Genomic DNA, 19,104 nt, shown 5'->3' on the forward strand with positions numbered 1-19,104 from the left:
TCACCTTGTATCCACCAACAGAATGTTGCCATGGTTCATTCAAACAACACAATTGTTCACAACAAAAACAAAACCAGCGATTTTATTTTCAGAACAGAAACATAAAATGCATATGTACATTTTTTGGTATGAAAAACACTTTGTGTGTGCATTTTCCATAGTATCACAAAATCAACTATTACAACCATGAGTGCGCCGCAGCAGTAATCTACAGCCTCTATGGTGGCTTAACATGACTCGACAGCGCTCTCTTGTGACCAAAGTTCAGGCACCATTTACACCAGTTTTTTAAACAATCTTTAGGAAATCATATTTGAAAATGTCAAAAACTGTTTTTAGGGCATGTTCAGGTCCTCCTCCACCTCATCCTCCTCCTTTTCATTATGCCTGTGGTCCCCAGAATCCATAGTGAAACCCATCTGTTTGTGCAGGGTATCCAGATTGGCCTGTTTAACATAGTATCTGATATTTTGTGATGACATCAGCTTCTGGAGCTCCTCCAGCTTGCTGTGGGCCTACAGGACAACATACAGGAAAAAATGACATTATAACAATTCACATTAGAAACTTTATTGAACTGGATTCGGATAATTACCTACCACTTTCAGATTGCCGTGCTGACAGTGATGGTCGATCAAGAAGCCAAACACATCCCCGACCCTGACAGCAGTGTCCAATTCAGTCTCTTCCAGTAAACCCTCACATATGCTAAGGGCCTCCTCAGCATCTTCTTGCTTTAACCTGCATACAACGCCAGGGGCAAAAAATACAGCCATATTATACAAGTAGTTTGGTGGTGATTTGGCCTTGACAAAAAACATCTAGACTGTGTGAATGCAAAGAGTCACAGGGACGAGGCAGCATATTTGCAAAGTACTGGTATATGGGATATAGGGATTGCAATGGTGTAAAAACATAGCCCCAATTATGCCCTTTCTTGAGCACTTGGGCTCAATGACTGCTGTCAGCATTCACACACAATTTGTGATATATTTTTACCTGCGTGCTTGGACAAATTTCTTAATGAGGGTGATTTTACGCTGCAGCTCAGCCAGTTTGGCTTCCTGTTGTCCGTCTGCATTCTTTGCTTTCGAGAGGCATTTGACCGCCTCACTCAAAGCATCCAAAGCCTTCTCATAACTCTGATAATCATCGATTTCCACCTTTGAAATGCATATAAAGTCCTTTTAAGTGACAATCTTTTGAAAAGCTGCAGACTGTCATCTTACTTGTGCACGGGTTTCATAGAAACCAGCGAGCAGCTGTGGCGCTCTGCCTTTTGTGTAGAAAGCAATGATGGTCTTCAAGATCTCTGGATTTTTCCAGTCTACAGACTGGAGGTAGTTGGCGGCCATGATGAAAAGCTCCTTCTGACGACAAACGTTGGCAAAAAGTATGATTCTTTCTGTGTCTCCTGATTTGAGGAGTGCCCTCATGGCCTGGAAAGCAAAACAAAGTAAAACTAGAAATTTGTAAATTGTTCAACAAAGCAATCAGGTTCCAATAATAAAGATAAAACAGCTATTGTATATAAATTTAATTATTATCATATTGCAACATATTCCAACTCTCCTGGACCCCGATTTGGTCAGTAATTTTGTTTCATCCATCCATCTTCTATGCTGCTTATCCTCACTAGGGTTGCAAGGGTATGCTGGAGCCTATCCCAGCTGACTTCAGATGAGAGGTGGGGTACAGTCAATCGCAGGGCACATATAGACAAACAACCATTCACACTCACATTCATACCTATGGACAATTTAGAGTTGCCAATTAACCTAACATGCATGTTTTTGGAATGCGGGAGGAAACCGGAGTACCCGGAGAAAAACACCTGCATGCACATGGAGAACATGCACACTCCACACAGAGATGCCCAGCAGAGATTCGAATCCAGAACTTCCATATCTCCTGGCTTTGTGGCCAATATGCTAACCACTATGCCACCTTGCGGCTGTACGTTTTTTTGATATTCATAATTTTCTACCTTGAGTTTGTTTCCGGCCTGTGTGAATTTCTTGGAGGCCAGGTGGTAGTTTCCCTGACGCACGCAGCACTCCGCTATCCTCTCCAGCAGATCCTTGTGAGCCTCTTCGGACAAGTCTTTGGAATCAGTCACAGTCATTTTCTCAGCCAGCTCCTCTGTGATGGTCAGGTTCTCATTTACACACAACTCCAGAGCTTGAGGGTACTGTAACCATGAACACAGTACATTAATGATCTGTGTGTGCAGCGCATAAATGCACAGATGGGAGTGGTACCTTCTTGGCTGCAATCAGAAGTTCCACAGCCCTTTTGTACTGGGAATGTTGGATGAAGAATTCAGAGCAGCGTGCCAGGAGGGCAGGATCCGAGTTCTCATTGAGATCCTCGGCAACCATCTGAAGAGCAGCGAACTGCTGGGTAGCAAAGGCCACTTCCAGAGCTTTGGAGACGTAACCAGCCTTTAAGAGAGAACAGAGAACTTTAGGGAAGAGAGAACTTTAAGAGCGCCTACAATGTGTGCAATGTTGCCCTCTTTTGAAATGACATGGAATGCATAAACAAAATGAGTTCAAGGTTTGTGGATTTAACAGTCATGGCGTACTTTGTGATAGAGTGAAACTGCTCTGTCCAAGTGGATGCCTTTCTCCTCGTAATAGCATGCAGCCTCCATCATGTCCTCTGGGTTACTGAGCAGAGCCAAGTTCATCAATTGGTCATCCAAGCTATTCTCCTGTTGAGAGATTAAGACACAAAACAGGTCAAAAACCCATCCAAAGAGGTCAATAGCATCGCAACATCAGGTAACTTTTAAGAACATTGATCCTCATAACAAATAAATACCTCTAAGTTGTGTATTTAGTAGGGGTGTCATGAGACACCCAATTCACGAGACGAGACATTGGACGAGATTGGGTCCATGTCAACAAGACGAGATCAGATGAGATTTAACATAAATTTTAAGACAAGTACAATGAAAAAAATATGGCTGGACAAACAAACTTTTTAAATTAACTGCTTCACAAAAAAAATGAAAGTGTGTTTTGAAATGTTTGCGCCCCACAAACCATATAAACAATATTATTTTACATTAGACGAGATGAAATAAACCACTGTTATGATAATATATAAGAATAATACATCATAATGTTGCAATAAGCATGTTGGCCACACAGTCAGGAGATCGGGAAGATCTGGGTTTGAATCTCCGCTTGGGCATCTCTGTGTGGAGTTTGCACGCTCTCCCCGTGTGTGCGTGGGTTTTCTCCGGGTACTCCGGTTTCCTCCCACATTCCAAAAACATGCATGTTAGGTTAACTGGAGACTATAAATTGTCCATAGGTATGAATGTGAGTGTGAATGGTTGTTTGTCTATATGTGCCCTGCGATTGGCTGGCGATCAGTCCAGGGTGTACCCCGCCTCTCGCCCAAAGTCAGCTGGGATAGGCATACCCAGCATACCCCCGTGACCCTAATGAGGATAAGCGGCAAAAATGGTCTACATTTATTAAAAAATATACAAATGTCTGATCTCAATTCCACAGAATTTGCAGCTTTTTTTCATTCCTATTATTATTATTTTTCTTCTTTTCTTTTTATTTCACTTTGTTTAGTAATTTATTCCTCAAAATCCTTTTTTTCCTTCCTCTTCAATATTACTGTTACCACTATTATCAGTGTTGTAATATTTACACATATATGCACAAGTACCTGTAAACACTGTGCACGCACACACACACACACACATGCATCTCGTCACGTTTTCATCTCCACTAGTATTTAAAGATACTAATAGTGTTGCTTGAGTGACAGATGAACTTACCTTACAAAGTCGTATGGCGTTGTTGTAGGCTTGGGCTCGAGTGTAGAAGTGGACAGCTTGTTTGATGTCATCGTGACCTTCATAGTGCCTTGCCAGGTGGTACGATGCTGCTTTGTCACCTGTATCGATGGCTATGTCAGATGCCTGGTAAAAATAATCATATTCATTCATTTAATTTACTGTAGTAAAAACATTGGATCAGCAAACATGGAAGCCAAACTAGCGCAATTTCCTTTTTACGGAGTCAAAAATTTGCAAACTCACTAGACATATCATTAGGTGCACATTTACAATCAAATGAGATACAACACAAAAGCTGCATCCAATATTTGTATTAAAATATCAATATTCTGTTTCAATTAGTTCCATTAGTTTCCATTGACCGGAATACAAGACTAATAATAATAATATTGTTTTATTATGTATGTATATATATATATACACACACACACACACATATATATAAAAAAGTCATCATTCATTCATGGTCGAGAAGTGATTGCATGCAAACCAGTAGGTGGCGTCAAATGACTTCACCCCAAGCAAGTCAGAGATTTTTATCCTGTCGCTACAACACACCAGTGATGTAGAGCAGTCATTCCCAAACACTGTACCGCAGCACACTAATCAAGTGTGCTGTTGAAAATAATGCAATTTCCCTTATTTTCTGCTGAGGGACTTCAACGTTCACATTGGCAGTGACAGTGAGACCTGGAGAGGTGTGATTGGGAGGAACGGCCCTCCTAATCTGCACCCGAGCGGTGTTTTGTTATTGGCCTTCTGTGCTTGTCACAGATTGTCCATAACGAACACCATGTTCAAGCATAAGGGTGTCCATATGTGCACCTGGCACCAGGACACCCTGGGCCGTAGTTCGATGGTCGACTTTGTGGTCGTGTCGTCGGACTTGCGACTACATGTTTTGGACGCTCGGGTGAAGAGAGGGCCGGAGCTGTCAACCCGATCACCACCTGGTGGTGAGTTGGCTCCAATGGTCGGAGATGATGCCGGTCAGACCTGGCAGGCCCAAACGTATCATCAGGGTCTGCTGGGAACGTCTGCCAGAGTCCCCTATCAGAAGCAGTTTCAACTCCCACCACTGGGAGAGCTTGGACCATGTTCCGAGGGAGGCGGCGGACATTGAGTCCGAGTTGCCCATTGTCCATGCTTCCATTGTTGAGCCGGCTGATTGGAGCTGTGGCCGTAAGGTGGTTGGTGCCAGTCAAGGCAGTAATCCCAGAACCCTTTGGGATTGCGTCAAGCTATCGGGTCCTATCAGGCCTTTTTGGCCCATGAAACTCCACAGGCAGCTGACATGTACTGGCCGACAAGCGGTGTGGGGATCTGGCAGTCGCTGAGGCAAAAACTCAGACATGGGAGGACTTCGAAGTAGCCATGGACAACGACTTCCGGACGGCTTCAAAGACATTCTGGACAACCATCCGCGTCTCAGGAGGGGGAAGCAGTGCATGGTCAACACCGTGTATGGTGGGGATGGTGTGCTGCCGACCTCGACTCGAGATGTTGTGGATAGGTGGAAAGAATACTTCGAAGACCTCCTCAATCCCACCGACACGTCTTCCAATGAGGAAGCAGTGCCTGGGGACTCTGCGGCGGGCTCTCCTATCTCTGGGGCTGAGGTGGTTAAAAAAAACTCCTCGGTGGCAGGGCCACGGGGGTGGATGAGATCCACCCGCAGTTCCTTAAGGGTCTGGATGCTGTGGCCGTGTCTTGGTTGACACAAATTGGGTAGGTGTACAGGGCACATCCGAACGGTAGGACGCCTCGGGGAAGACCCACAACAACGTTGGAGAGACTATGTCTCTCAGCTGGCCTGGGAATGCCTTGGGATCCGCCGGGAGAAGTTGGACGAAGTAACTGGCGAGAGGGAAGTCTGGGCTTCCCTGCTTAGGCTGCTGCTACTGCGACCCGACCTCGGATAAGCGGTAGAAGATGGATGGATGGATGGTATTTACTAGTGACTTGCTCATCTATGCCAGCAACGTATGGTGACAGGCAGAACAATGAAATGATCTTCCAGTAGATGGGAGAAGTTACATAATGAACCTGTGTAGCCACCTGATGTCATTCATACAGTGTTTTTTTTTGGGTGGTGTGCCATGAGATTTTGTGACTGTAAGCCTTGGTTCAATAAGGGTTGGGAAACACTGACCTCGTCCAAGAGTCAGTATGGTTATTTAACAATGGGTTTATTGTGGTAGTTTGTAGTGACTTAGTACTGTAAGGGTATAATGTGAATATTTAATGGTGTCACCTTCTGAACATTCCCCATGTAGCAGTGAACTCGGACCATAGAGAAGTAATCCTGAGCGCATTCATATAAGTCCAGAGCTGAATCCATCTCTGACTGGCTCTCCAAATACTGAGCCCACCACTTGTAGAGGTTCCTGTGTTGATGAGATCATTTTTTAATGTGAAGTGTACATAGGTATGGGTATATATGTCTGTCGCTGCACATACTTGTCTTTCATCCTGTTAACATAGATCTCCAAAGACAATGGATCATCCTGAAGCATTCTGGGCACCTCCACTTGGTGGGTGTCGGATTTTTCATAACTGGAACAATTATTCGACAATTTAGACAGACAGACAAATTATTGGTTTCTGTGATTCTACTAAACCTTCTTACTTAGCCAGGGCTGTGCTCTTGTCACCCATGGACTCCAGATAGCGTGCATAATTGTAGTAGGTAGCACGTAGGTGGATACGATCATGATTCTCAGCGATTTCTAACGCCTTCTCATACTGCCCAGATGCCTGATAGAGATTGTTCAGGAGGTCATAGCGTTGACAGCCCTTGTACAGCTTTTCAGCATCCTCCTGGTGGAAGACCGCAAGCAAAGGAGGACATGTAGACATTTTTATGTGTGTGAAAAGGCAAATTATAGGAAAAATGTTGCAAATAACTACTATTTTTTAGTATCATACCAGCATGCCAAGCTGAATAGCCAACGCTGCTATGTGAGCCTCTGGTTCAGGCTCTGCCTCCGCCTCTTTCAGTGCTTTTGCTGCTCTGGCATTTCCCATATTGCCGAGACACACTCGTGCCACGTCCAGACGACGGGTTTTCACACACATGCGTGCCATGTTTTCCCATACTACTTTGCTGTGGAGAGGAAAAAACAAATGCTTGTTGTAAGGGAAAGTTTAGTCACTCAATTACATTTGATTAATCATCAGTGAGAACATCAATATGAACACACACAAAAATTCTTAGAAAAACACTCGTTAGAGTTCTGGTACTGTACAATATTAGTTACACAACAACAACCAAAACAATAAACAAATGAGTATTATGATGAGTATTATTATTACAGGTCTTGTATTGGCTCCCATTGTACCTAATGAAGTGGCCAGTCCATATATTACAAAAACTGTCACAAAAACGTGTCAAAATAGGCAACACATTATGGGTGCATATGTTATTATTTTTCTGCAAAACATACCACACGGTGGCACTGGTATTAAAACCCAATGTTTGACCTCATGCGCCGGATTGACTTGAAATTTCTCAAACAGCATGATGAGCGCTATAAAACACCCACTGTAAGTTGACAGTGTTTAGCTAAATCACCACAAAATTTCGTACACACCTATAGGGGACTGACAAGCGCATGTCTGTACAAGCAAGATCTGTTGAAGAAGATGGCTGCCATCAAGGTGTTCTTGAAGGGCATCGGGCGGGACTTAGCAACTAATTGGCCATAAGTCATTTGTCTAACGATTATAAAACTTATATAAAGTTGGCCCAAAATAAGCAAACAAAGAATGCGTGCAAAACACAATGCTCTTTGACTTGCTGATGTAAATCACAAGCCTGAACCCTTTAATGTTCATATTCAACATTCCTTTGCCATCTGTTCCTTATTTGGCTCCCCTGTCATCCTCCCCCTTGCTTTAGCAGATGCAGATGTGAACTGTTATTAAAGTTAGGCAACAGGAAATAGCCCAAATCTTTAGGGGCCCTGGTGCACGACAGGGGTGGCGTCTATAAGTGAAACTAAAGCAAGAACATGAGTTCTTGTTTATTCAAGTTTTCTGCAGAACCTGTCTGAAATAGTCAGGCCTTACATGGCAACCAGAAAACAATTAGATAAATACTAGGAGCGGCAACATCTAGAGAGCCAGAAAAAGGAAAGACAAGAGAAGGAACAGGTCTACATTTGGCCCCTCTTCCCAGCCTCTTTTCCTCTCAGGAAACACATCCTGTTGCTGGCCGAGTGTGGTGGCCAACGTGTTTGTTGCACACAAGAGAGAGGACTTCAAGTGAACACCCCCACCCCCACCACCCCTCGAGCTGCAGACAAAAGAGTACACAACAGTGACGTCCAAGAGGGGGTCTTTCTGGACATTTGAGTCGCACCAAAACCTTGGCCCATTTAAAGCGAACATGAAGAAGGGAGCTGTCCGATTATGACACAGACGTCTCTCAGCCATATGCAAGTGTACAACTCTGACCAAAAAGGATTTACAGCCAGGCTGTGAGGGAAAGAGCAGCAGGGGAAGGTAGGTCAGGCGGAGGAGAGACTCCTAGCAACACTGTAAAGAGAACCTATCCTTTTTTTGCAACTTTACTCTGCATACAGACAGCATATTATACGTGAAGCAGTGTGCGTAGATCAGACCGGAGGATCAAAATCAAAGAGTCAAGCTGCAGCAAGAAGGAGCTAGTGGAATGGACCTCTGTTGGCTCGATCCCAGCATACCCACAGTGCTGTCAGAAGAGGAGGGCTGAGGATCTGCTGCAACCAAATCACGAATGAGGATGAATGGAGATGTTCTTTAGCTAAAGATCAAGACAACTGCCTTCCTATTGTCCATTTGTGTGACACAAGTAATCAGCTGGAGCAGGAGGCTGCACCACCCCTGGTGGTGGTGGAGGCAGCGGAGGAGGAGGTTGCTGCCCCGGAGGAGAGACAAGGGAGCAGGCAGGACACTGAAGAAGAACAGGGGTTGGAACGAGAGGGAGAGGGAGGGGGAGGAGAGGTGGCGGGCAGGGGGTGTCACATGGCCGTACAGAGGCTAGTGGTGGCGGCAGTAGCAGTTGCCCTGCTGTCTCTGGTTCTGAACAATGTTGCAGCCTTCACCCCCAGCTGGGTCCTGCAGGCCCTGGAAGATGGACGCAAGAGGAGTGTGGGACTGTGGAAGATGTGCCCCACCGGAGCAGAGAAGGGTCGGGATGACCTCCAGGCTGGCAGAAGGGGGCAGGGGGCACAGAGGCAGTGTGAAAGTCTGGGATGGGGCTCTGAGTATGCTGGCTATCAAGAATCCCGCAGCTCTGTTAAATGTAAGTATTATGTATATTGTTTTGTTGTTTTTGTATATGGTTATTGCTGAAGCTACCAAATCAACACTGTATCCAGTTAATTGCTGCATGCATAATTATCATTATCTGGATTTGTTATGCCATCAGGCACATTTCCAAGTAAATAAAATATCTCACTGCATCATTTTGTTGCTAAAATAAAATGGGATGCAGGAGCTATTCATGTGTGTGACCTAATAAAGCCCCATTGATAAATCCCATTCAAGAACAACTTTGGGAAACTCTGCATGTCCACTGCCAACTTGACACAATGGACAGCATAGTGTGCACTCAAAGACATTGCAGCACCATGCAGGGCAATATGGCAGTGCTATAAAAAGGTGCATTCGTCTCATGCCAAGAAAAATAGATGCGTTTGGAAGTATAACACATCTTTCCCTATGGTCCCTCAAGTGCAGTTTGACATGATGCGGGCATGCAACTTGATGGCGACCGTGGCCCTGACTGCTGGTCAACTGATCTTCCTCCTCGGCCTGATGGAGCTACCATTAATCACGCGAGAATCCCAGTGGTGGGAGGAGGCCATTGCTGCACTTTTCCAGCTAGCCAGTGAGTACCAATGCTCCATAAACAGCCAATAAGATGCCTGGGGCAAATGATGAGCTCCTTTCAATGGAGAAGTTTGGCAATTCTTTCTAGGTAGTCGGTCTGTATCTTAACTACAAGCTTTTCAGGATAAGCAGCATAGAAAAATCACCCTTGTGAAAAGGTATATTCTTCAGACTAGTAGTCTAGTGGTTCACATAGATGCCTTTCAGTTTCATGCACCTGGTACAGGCTCGATTCCTGTTCATCCACTATGGCCCACTATGGCACTTTTGCTTTTCCGCTTTTCTGTAGTCAGCTGGGATAGACTCCAACTCCTACTCATCATGAAGGACTTCCCACAAGATTTTAAAGTGTGTTTTCCCATCCAGAGGAGCATCTGTGAGTCACTCCCTTTTTTTTTTTTAGTTCATCCCAAAGGTGTTTGATGGGGTTGTAGTCAGGGCTCTCAGGTTTTTCCACTGCAAACTAATCCAAGCACACATTTATGGACCTTGGGTTTGTGCATGCTGCCAAAATGTGGCTCAAGAACTCTTCCCAGAAAGTTGGAAGCATAGAATTGTCCAAAATGTCTTTGGAAGATGAAGAATGAAAGTTTACAAGAAAGTAGACCAACCTACTGCCAATAGATAAATTGTTTAATTAAAAAGGTGTGTCCCGAGACTTTTGTCCCTGTACAGTGTATGCTGTAGTCGCTCAGTCACTTGGCTCTGTATCAGTCTAGGGGTCTGCTCTGCATCTAAATTTAGTCTTCAGTCCAGCATCCATGAGCCAGTGCTGCAGTGAGCCAGGGAGAGACTGGTGGGCGCCAGGATATCCCTGCTCAGGACGAGGAAATGTCTGTGACTACCTGTTATGCAAACCCCCGAGATGAAGAAGGAAAAAGCGGGGAGGGGGAATGCACGGGAAAGACACTTTCAACATGGCCTGTGTGTGTTGTGTGTGCACACTGCCAAGAGATATTCTGTGTGTGTGCAGTATGTTCGTGATTGTTGGTTTCAGCAGTGAAAAGTAGATACAGTAAATGGGACTGGTTTCTCTGGCAATGAAGATGTCCTCTCTGCCAATAGTATTTTTTGGATGAGGGTTATTATGTGAAAAACTTGACAGGAAGATCACACCCACAACAGGGTATTTCCATTGTCAACAGACCACACAAATTAGCTGGACAGGCCTCAACAGATCCTAAAAAGTCCTATCCAGAGGAGCGGCATTTGGCTATTTATAGCTTTTATGACAATGTGGTCAGCGATGATCAATTAGACTGTCTTTATGCATGCTAACAATGAGGTTTCAAAGCACACACCTATTTCCTATCTAAAATTAAAAAAAAGCTTCCTCTAAAAAAAACCTCACATCTTCTAAGGTCACTGTCTTGGCCATATATGGTCAACAAAGCATGAACAGAATAACATGAATACTATTCAAGGAGTACAGTCAACCCCTTCATTCTCTAGAAGTCATTCTTCATCTTACCAAAATATTTCTGACAGTTCCAACTGTGTGGGGAAAAGATGAGGGAAGGCCCTTTGGGATGACCTAGAACAGGGCTTGTGAGCCCGTACGACTCAGTGACCTCTGATTTCACAAAAATGACTCCAGAATCTTGTAGAAAGTCTTCCCAGAAGCTGCAGGGGGGGGCACAGCCGCACAACTCTGACATTTTCACTTCCTGTGTGTATGTTTTTGTATAATCTGTTTTGGCATATGTTAGAAACACTGTCAAACGTAGGCCTTCAAAGGATGAACCGTGGCAGCTTGAGAGAAATTAAGAAAACCCTATTTTTCCAAACCTGCTAAACTAAATTCAGTTATGTATGAAGGCTAAATGAATTGCTTTTTAGTTACGATCGTAAGCAAGTAAACAGAGCCTGGGGTGAGGAGAAAACTCCACAAACTATACTAAAGAAAGTTTTTCTGGGAGAAGGGGAGACTCAGTACCTTGTATTCACTTGGGGAGGCTGGGAGGTTAATCCTACATTTTGAAAACTCCTGCCTATAAAATACAGTGTTCCCTCGTTTATCGCGAAATAGCCAACTTTATTTTTTTTTCCTATGATAATAGATGTTTTAAGGCTGTACCTAACCCCTAACCATACACTTTATACAGGCATTAACATTCTATCACATTTCTCTCTTGTTTAAACACTCTCAAAGAAGTTCAAACCTTCATTTGAATTTTAATGATCAACCTACAGGTAGGACACAAGAAATTACTCACGCATATTTTTTCTCCTGTGACCGTGCCTTTTCTACTGTACTGTAGTATTTTTGTATCCTTGTTAAAACATATTGCTGGAGTCCTCTTCCTTCTAACTGAAGATTCATTTACACGCTAGCAAGCAAGCAAGCAAGCTAGCGATGACATAGGAGACACGCAGGGCGGCATGAAGGAGATTGGTTGACAATGGTGTACAGCCTATTAGGACGCAGAAAACAATGGCAGTGAAGACAGACGAGCGAGGGAGGAGAGAGACACTCAACTACCCATAATGCAATTCTTCTTAAAAGGGCCAGGCTCCGCCTGTAAGAGCGTTTATACGCTGTAATAAAAAAAAAAAAAGCACTAAAAAAAATTCCGCGAAGCAGCGGCTCCGACAAAGGTAAAAGGTGAACCGCGATAGAGCGAGGGAACACTGTATTACAATCTAAACAGTTTTGCTCATATGGGTACAGTATCAGTTGCATATTATGCTTTTCGTTTTGCACATCGTAGATAAATCAAGGCATTACATTGCCTTCCCTTCATAATTAATGTAATGCAATTGTCATGTTGCTGCCCTGGGATTTTGTTGTAAATCATTTTATTTTGAAAACTGCCACATCATTCATTACTAATTTTAATACTAAAACACTGAACAAACGTAAAGCCATGAATGGACTTGTACAGCAAGCTTTGTCCAAAATCCGGCCCAGGAGCAATTCTAAAAATAAAATGAATTCAGTACAGTATTAATAAGATATACAATATTATTAGTTATTACACTCATTTGCGTTGTCACCTATAACACAAAGGTAAGGTGGCAATGTGTTGTTCTGATAGCTTAGCATATAGAGACCTATATTTTATCATCTTTAATGCACAGAATGTATCAAATTGGCCCTTGCATCCTTCAATTTTTATGTAAGCAGCCGTTGTGAGAAAAAGTTTGGACGCACCTGACTTAGGCCATATGTGAATGGAGATATCCTCTATCAATCGCCTTTTAAGACGTGCCAAGCATTCTCAGCTCTTGCAAGGAGGCTGTGAAGTAACAACATCCAGGTCCATTCAGTCATTTTTCGTTAGCCTTGGCTATTTAACCCACTGGAAGACAATGACTGGAATGTGTTTTCTAGTGTGTTTAAAGTCAGGTCATGTCATGGGTCTTGAAATAATTACTTACATTCACATTGTGTTTACTTTGATGCCGGATAGTCACTGATTACTTATTTATATTCCATTACTGTGACATCTTCAGTACAGCCTTAAGATTAATCTGGTCAGGCATTTCTCCGTGAGCGATAACGTCAAAACTCCAGTAAATATCTTAGCGTCGAAGTGGAGGGTGTGGAGTAGTGGAAGGAAGGATGGAAAGAGGAAACGGGGGAAGGAAGCTGATGAGATACTAGAAGTGTGTGCCAAATACAGAGGTTCACACACCCCACCCTGGCTGCAACCTGGACAGGAGATTATTCATGTTCTTGGATAGGGAGCCAGGCAGGTTAAATAGCAAGTCACTGAGCAAACAGTGGCCTTCCAATTTCAGTGGTCGACACACAGACACTATTATTCACATCCTCACTTCAAACAATGACAGCCATCTTTCTGCAGAGGTAGAAAGGGAAAACTATAAATGAACTCCAGGCCTCGGTACAGGAAACTGACTGATTCCTATCGGGTATTCCTATTTCCAGTCATTATTTTTGGGAACTGTTTTGATACTCTGACACATTGGATTATGAAGCCTTAAACATGTACTGAACAAGTCGACTTACATTTTATGAATGGATGTAGATGAATGGATGGATGTATGGGGTCTTTGTAAAGACAGAAGAGAAGAAAGGTGTGGGCTGCGGTGTGGTACTGATAAAGTTCAAAGTACTGTATCAGCATGAAACTGAGGAGTTCCTTGCATTGTCTATTCTAAGACAGTGAAACACCTCAAAGGATTTTCAGAGAACATCATTACTGGTTGATATTTTTAGATGTTGTCTATTTACAAGGCCTTTCTGTGACTGAAGTCCAATGAATCACACAGAAAGGGTTCTTAGGCCTCATATGATGCACAATAGCTCCAAATTATGAACAACTATGAGGCACATTTGGTCCACCAGCCTATATTAAGTCTATAAGGGGCCTCATTTTTTCACCAGTGGAAATTTAATTTGCGGCGCCCCCTATGTGTTGTGTTCAAAATGCTTTGGAAGACATTCTCGCATACATGTATTACCAACATTCTCAAAGTTTTATAATCATTAGGCAAACGGCCGTTGACTTATGGGCAATTAGTTGCTAAGACCCACCCATGATGTTTTGGTTGATGGTGGCCATGTTTTTCCAACCAATCTTGCTCAAATTTTACAGACATGTGCTTGTCAGTCCTCAAAAAGGTATGTACCAAATTTCATGGTGATTTGGCTGAAACACCCTAAAGTTACTGTGTTTTTAGAGCCCAAGTCAATCTGAGTCATGGGATCAAATTTTGAGTCACTGACACAAGCAACTTTAATCATGCCTGTATATAGTCAAAATATAGTAAAACAAGACACAAAATGCCAAATGACTCACTCGCTAAATGGTCTTTTCTTTGACACTGTGCAGGTTTTGTGCTGGTGATTGGACTTGTGACCTTCTACAGGATCGGCCCTTACACACACCTGTCCTACTCCTGCTTCATGGACATAGCTGCTTGCCTTCTAGCTACCATGTCAGCAGCCATGCTCATCTGGAACATTTTACACCGCCGTGATGACTGCCTGGCACCACGGGTCATCATCATCAGTCGCTCGCTGGCATCCCCTTTCCACCCACGCCTGGACAATGACTATGTGGACTCGCCATGTTAAGCAAAGCAACAGCTCAGCAACTACTCGGGCTTTTATTAATCCTGTTGACTCACACAAGACATGAAGTGTCAGATGGGTCAGGCCTTTATCTACCTGCCAAATGCTCACTTTCATAATCTACAACTATGTCAGAATTCTATTGCTACATGTCACCAAGTAAATATTTCCAATAGAGATGTCATTGGTGGCTAAATACTTCACTAGTTTGGACCAGGACACACTCTTGTGCTTAACATCCTCCCCAAACAGAAGATCAAGCTGGATCTTGACCTTAAATGTTATATGTGCACTTATTCAAAAGTTCTACTATAAAATTGGAATTATGACAGATGTTGAAAACAAAACAGAATACCTCATGTTTTTCCTCCCATCAGTTTGAAGCATACAAAAATGTAATATTGATATATCTTTAGATGGTAAACTAATTAAAACATCATAGTCAGTCAACTTAGCAAAGTTTCTTAATGGGTAACTGCAATATCATTTTATTGTGTCTGCATAGAGGAAAAGGCGGATACCGAAATACACAAATACTTTTCTGCAACCCACTTAGAAGTCAGCTTGTTTGTGGTACATTCCGTATGCTAATTTAATATCAGTTATCTGCATTCAAATACAGTGTTATCATTAAGGTGTAGTAATATTTAGATTATTATAAAGAGCCCCTGTGGGTCCTACACTTTTCTAAATATAGATAAATTATAAATTCAATAAACTGATAAAGAAAAAATACAGAACTTCTTACGAGCATTTGTCAATGTTATCTTTTGTTTGTACATTATACAGTATTTTTATTTTCTATGGCTGTTGGAAAGAGTGGCGGGATAGCAAAAAGACAGTAAGTGAGAGATAACACAGCACTATGTCACCAAAAGTCAGGGACAACATGAATTCCAGGAAATGGCGCAAATGGCTGGAATGCCTGGAATACAATTCCAGCCTCTATCTGATACCTCTGCATCATTCTCAGCATTTTAGACTGGCATTTAAACACACATGTTAAGTCTCAGTGGACGTGCATTTATATGAATAAGACAATTTATGTCATGCTAAAAAAATCCAAAGGTTTTCTTATACTGTAGGTCAGGGGTCACCAACGTTTTTTCTTGTGAGAGCTACTTTTACAAAATGAAAATGGCCATGAGTTACTCATTTTTGTAGAAATGATTTTCATACCTTTTTTCAACCCAAACAAATCAAATATGCTTGTTTTACCAAAACATTCACAAAATGCTGGTATCCACAACTCACATTTTATGTTTCAGAATACATTTCTTTCTAGTGTTCTCACATTATTAACTGAAAACCTGAATGAAAAGCGGGCTCGCGGGCACCTCATGTGGTCGTGGGGGGCTACCTGGTGCCCGCGGGCACTGTGTGGTGATCCCTGCTGTAGGTATTTTCCAACTGTGTTGGAAACTGTTCATTAATTTATACAAATATTTAGCCTTTCCATATGAATAATGATGCACTAAATTAGTAGGAAAAACACATTATTACCTGCAAAAGCATTATTTCAGCACATTACAGTGAAACCTGCCAAATCAAACACAATGACGATTGTTTTAAAATATTTTTTCAATAGGAAATAATGTAAGGCTAATTCATTTGTTCTTGGCTCAAACTGTCGCTGTCATAAAATCTTTATTAACTACAGTGGCATATAAAAAGTATTTGCCTACTTCCTGATTATTTTTTTGCATGTTTGTCACAATTAAATGTTTCAGATCATCAGATAAATTAAAATATTAGTCAATGACAACACAACTGAACACAAATTGCAGTTTTTAAATGAAAGCTATTATTAAGGGGAAAAAAGTCCAAACCTACAGGGTCGTGTGTGAAAAAGTGATTGCCCCTTAACCCTAAAAACTGGTTGGGCTACTCTTAGCAGCAGCAACTGCAATCAAGCGATAACTTACAATGAGTCTCTTTCAGCGCTGTGGGGGGAATTCTGGCCCACTCATCTTTGCAGAATTGTTGCAATTCAGCCACATTGGAGGGTTTTTGAGCCAGAACGGCCTTTTTAAGGTCATGCTACAGCATCTCAATAGGATTTAGGTTAGGACTTTGACTAGGCCACTCCAAAGTCTTCATTTTGTTTTTCTTCAGTCATTCAGAGGTGGACTTGCTGGTGTGTTTTGGATCATTGTCCTGCTGCAAAATCCAAGTTTGTTTCAGCTTGAGGTCACGATGGCCCGACATTCACCTTCAGGATATTTTTCGTAGACAGCAGAATTCATGGTTCCATTTATTGCAGCAAGTCATCCAGGTCCTGAAGCAGCAAAATAGCCCCAGACCATCACAATACCACCACCATATTTTACTGTTGGTATGGCGTTCATTTTCTGAAATGCAGGGTTGGTTTTACACCAGATGTAATAGGACACACAGCTTCCAAAAAGTTAAACTTTTGTCTCATTAGATTATTATCAGAGTATTTTCCCAAAGGTCTTGGGGATCATCAAGATGTTTTCTGGAAAAACTGAGACAAGCCTTAATGTTCTTTTTGTTCAGCAGCGGTTTTCGTATTGGAACTCAGTGTCTTTCTTATGGTGGAGTCATAAACACTGAGGCAAGTGAGGCCTGCAGTTCTTTGGATGTTGTTGTGGGGTCTTTTGTGACCACTGGGATGAGTCGTCGCTGCTCTCTTGAGGTAATTTTGGTTGTTTGGCCACTCCTGGGAAGGTTCACCACTATTCCATGTCTTCATCATTTGTGGATAATGGTTCTTACTGTGGTTCGCTGGAGTCCCAAAGCTTTAGAAATGTCTTTATAACCTTCTCCAGACTGATGCATCTCCATTTCTTTCATTCTCATTTGTTCCTGAATTTCTTTAGATCTCAGCATGATGTCTAGCTTTTGAACATCTTTTGGTTTACTTCACTTTGTCAGGCAGGTCCTATTTTAGTGATTTCTTAAGTGAGAACAAGTGTGGTAGTAACCAGGCTTGGGTGTAAGGTGTGATAAAACACAGTGAAGTTATGTTTTAACAGGGGGGGCAATGACATTTTCGCACAGGGCCATTTGGGTTTGAATTTTTTTTCTCCCTTACTAATAAAAAGTTTCATTTAAAAACTGCTTTTTGTGTTCAGTTGTGTTGTCATTGACGAATATTTAAATTTGTCTGATGATATGAAATATTTAAGTGTGACAAACATGCAAAAAATAAGAAATCAGGAAGGGGCTAAACACTTTTTCACACCACTGTATATACACAGGCAATGTTTTAACCAACATTTTAACATTCCTTAAGAGAACCACCACTGTATAAGAAAAGCCAAGTAAAGTCAAAATACCCACACTTGACACCAGGCAAAACTGTTCGATTCGTTTTGAAGCGTTCAACTTTGGGGCTTCTGCTGTATTGTACTTTCCTATTACTTTTTTGTACTAAATGCTAATTGTGTGCTCCATTAAGTCACTAGCCACTCTGACAGTCAATCTAATTACATTACCCAGAGATATAGGTGAGCTCAGCCTGAAAACGCAGGAGTGTATTGAAGGATGTTTTTGAGAATCAAACACAATGTAAAAATAGCCATCAGTGAGAAACATAGTAAAGCTGTCATCAGGCCTATCAAACTCTACGGTATATCCGGCTAGTGGGATATTTTCCCGCACATGTACGTCCCCTTAAAATAATATCACATTTTTGCGCTCCCAAAAAGGAACAGACAGACACATACAGTACACATTCTTTGAGTGACCTCATTCAATGTTTGCAGAAATGGAAAGGGTACACTGGTATATGTGTGTGTTTAGAATAGTACATCCCCTCAGAACACACCCACATACTAACAGTAACAGTCACATACACAGATTGGAGAGTTCCTTCCCTCGCCACAGATGCAGAACAAATGTGCTGAAGGAAATTTAAAACACACAGTGTATAGTCTCTGGATTGTTGGATCAATATTCAAAAGCAACAGGGTTCTTGCTGTGATAAGAGACAATTCCCCTGAATGTTTGAAGGAGATTGGATGAAAATGACTGACCATTTCTGACCTTTGACCCAAGATAGCTCAATGGCCATAATAATCAATTAATTTGTTATGTGCAACTGAGGCAAAATGGAATACCATTATGCGGTCTTACAGCCTTTCATGTCAAACATCTTAGGTAGAATATGATTGAAATCAAATCTGAATGGACTTTGCAAAGACACTTGGTGGAGAAAAGCAATCTCCCTGCTTGCATCTATACTATTGTGCAGAATTCCAAGCAGAGCCAAGGCCAAAAGTAACAATGCACTCCCTATTAGTCATTACCTTGGCCTTTGAAGCAAAGTCCTTGTGGACAGGACTGCTTAGGAACGTGATGACAGGTTTCCCCTCCTGATTGAACCAAAAACAGC

At 42.3% G+C, this 19,104-nt stretch overlaps 2 protein-coding genes across 7 annotated transcripts in view; one reads left to right on the plus strand and one right to left on the minus strand.

Annotated features, from left to right (window-relative positions):
* Positions 1–68: 68 nt before the first annotated feature.
* The window catches only part of ift140 (intraflagellar transport 140 homolog (Chlamydomonas)), a 31,346-nt gene continuing 12,310 nt past the window's right edge, over positions 69–19,104 (minus strand). For 3 of the 6 annotated variants that reach the window (XM_054768043.1, XM_054768040.1, XM_054768042.1), the window contains exons 19-30: positions 6,755–6,932; positions 6,456–6,646; positions 6,287–6,382; positions 6,081–6,213; positions 3,806–3,949; positions 2,588–2,716; positions 2,262–2,444; positions 1,988–2,191; positions 1,230–1,439; positions 1,000–1,163; positions 600–741; positions 69–515 (exon numbers count right to left, since the gene is read on the minus strand). In XM_054768043.1, coding sequence (XP_054624018.1) covers positions 336–515; positions 600–741; positions 1,000–1,163; positions 1,230–1,439; positions 1,988–2,191; positions 2,262–2,444; positions 2,588–2,716; positions 3,806–3,949; positions 6,081–6,213; positions 6,287–6,382; positions 6,456–6,646; positions 6,755–6,932 — 1,954 coding nt within the window. In that variant the 3' untranslated portion in view covers positions 69–335. Of the gene's footprint in view, positions 516–595; positions 742–999; positions 1,164–1,229; positions 1,440–1,987; positions 2,192–2,261; positions 2,445–2,587; positions 2,717–3,805; positions 3,950–6,080; positions 6,214–6,286; positions 6,383–6,455; positions 6,647–6,754; positions 6,933–19,104 lie in introns of all 6 variants that reach the window. The other 3 variants (XM_054768044.1, XR_008569589.1, XR_008569590.1) reach the window with 3 other exon arrangements.
* Positions 7,868–17,791, plus strand: tmem204 (transmembrane protein 204). Its single transcript, XM_054768045.1, has 3 exons — positions 7,868–9,113; positions 9,546–9,701; positions 14,503–17,791. Exons 1-3 carry the CDS (start codon positions 8,834–8,836, stop codon positions 14,745–14,747), a joined length of 681 nt encoding a protein of 226 aa, XP_054624020.1. The 5' UTR covers positions 7,868–8,833; the 3' UTR covers positions 14,748–17,791.

This window comes from Dunckerocampus dactyliophorus, chromosome 2 (genome assembly GCF_027744805.1).
Source record: "Dunckerocampus dactyliophorus isolate RoL2022-P2 chromosome 2, RoL_Ddac_1.1, whole genome shotgun sequence".
NCBI classification, from domain to species: domain Eukaryota; kingdom Metazoa; phylum Chordata; class Actinopteri; order Syngnathiformes; family Syngnathidae; genus Dunckerocampus; species Dunckerocampus dactyliophorus.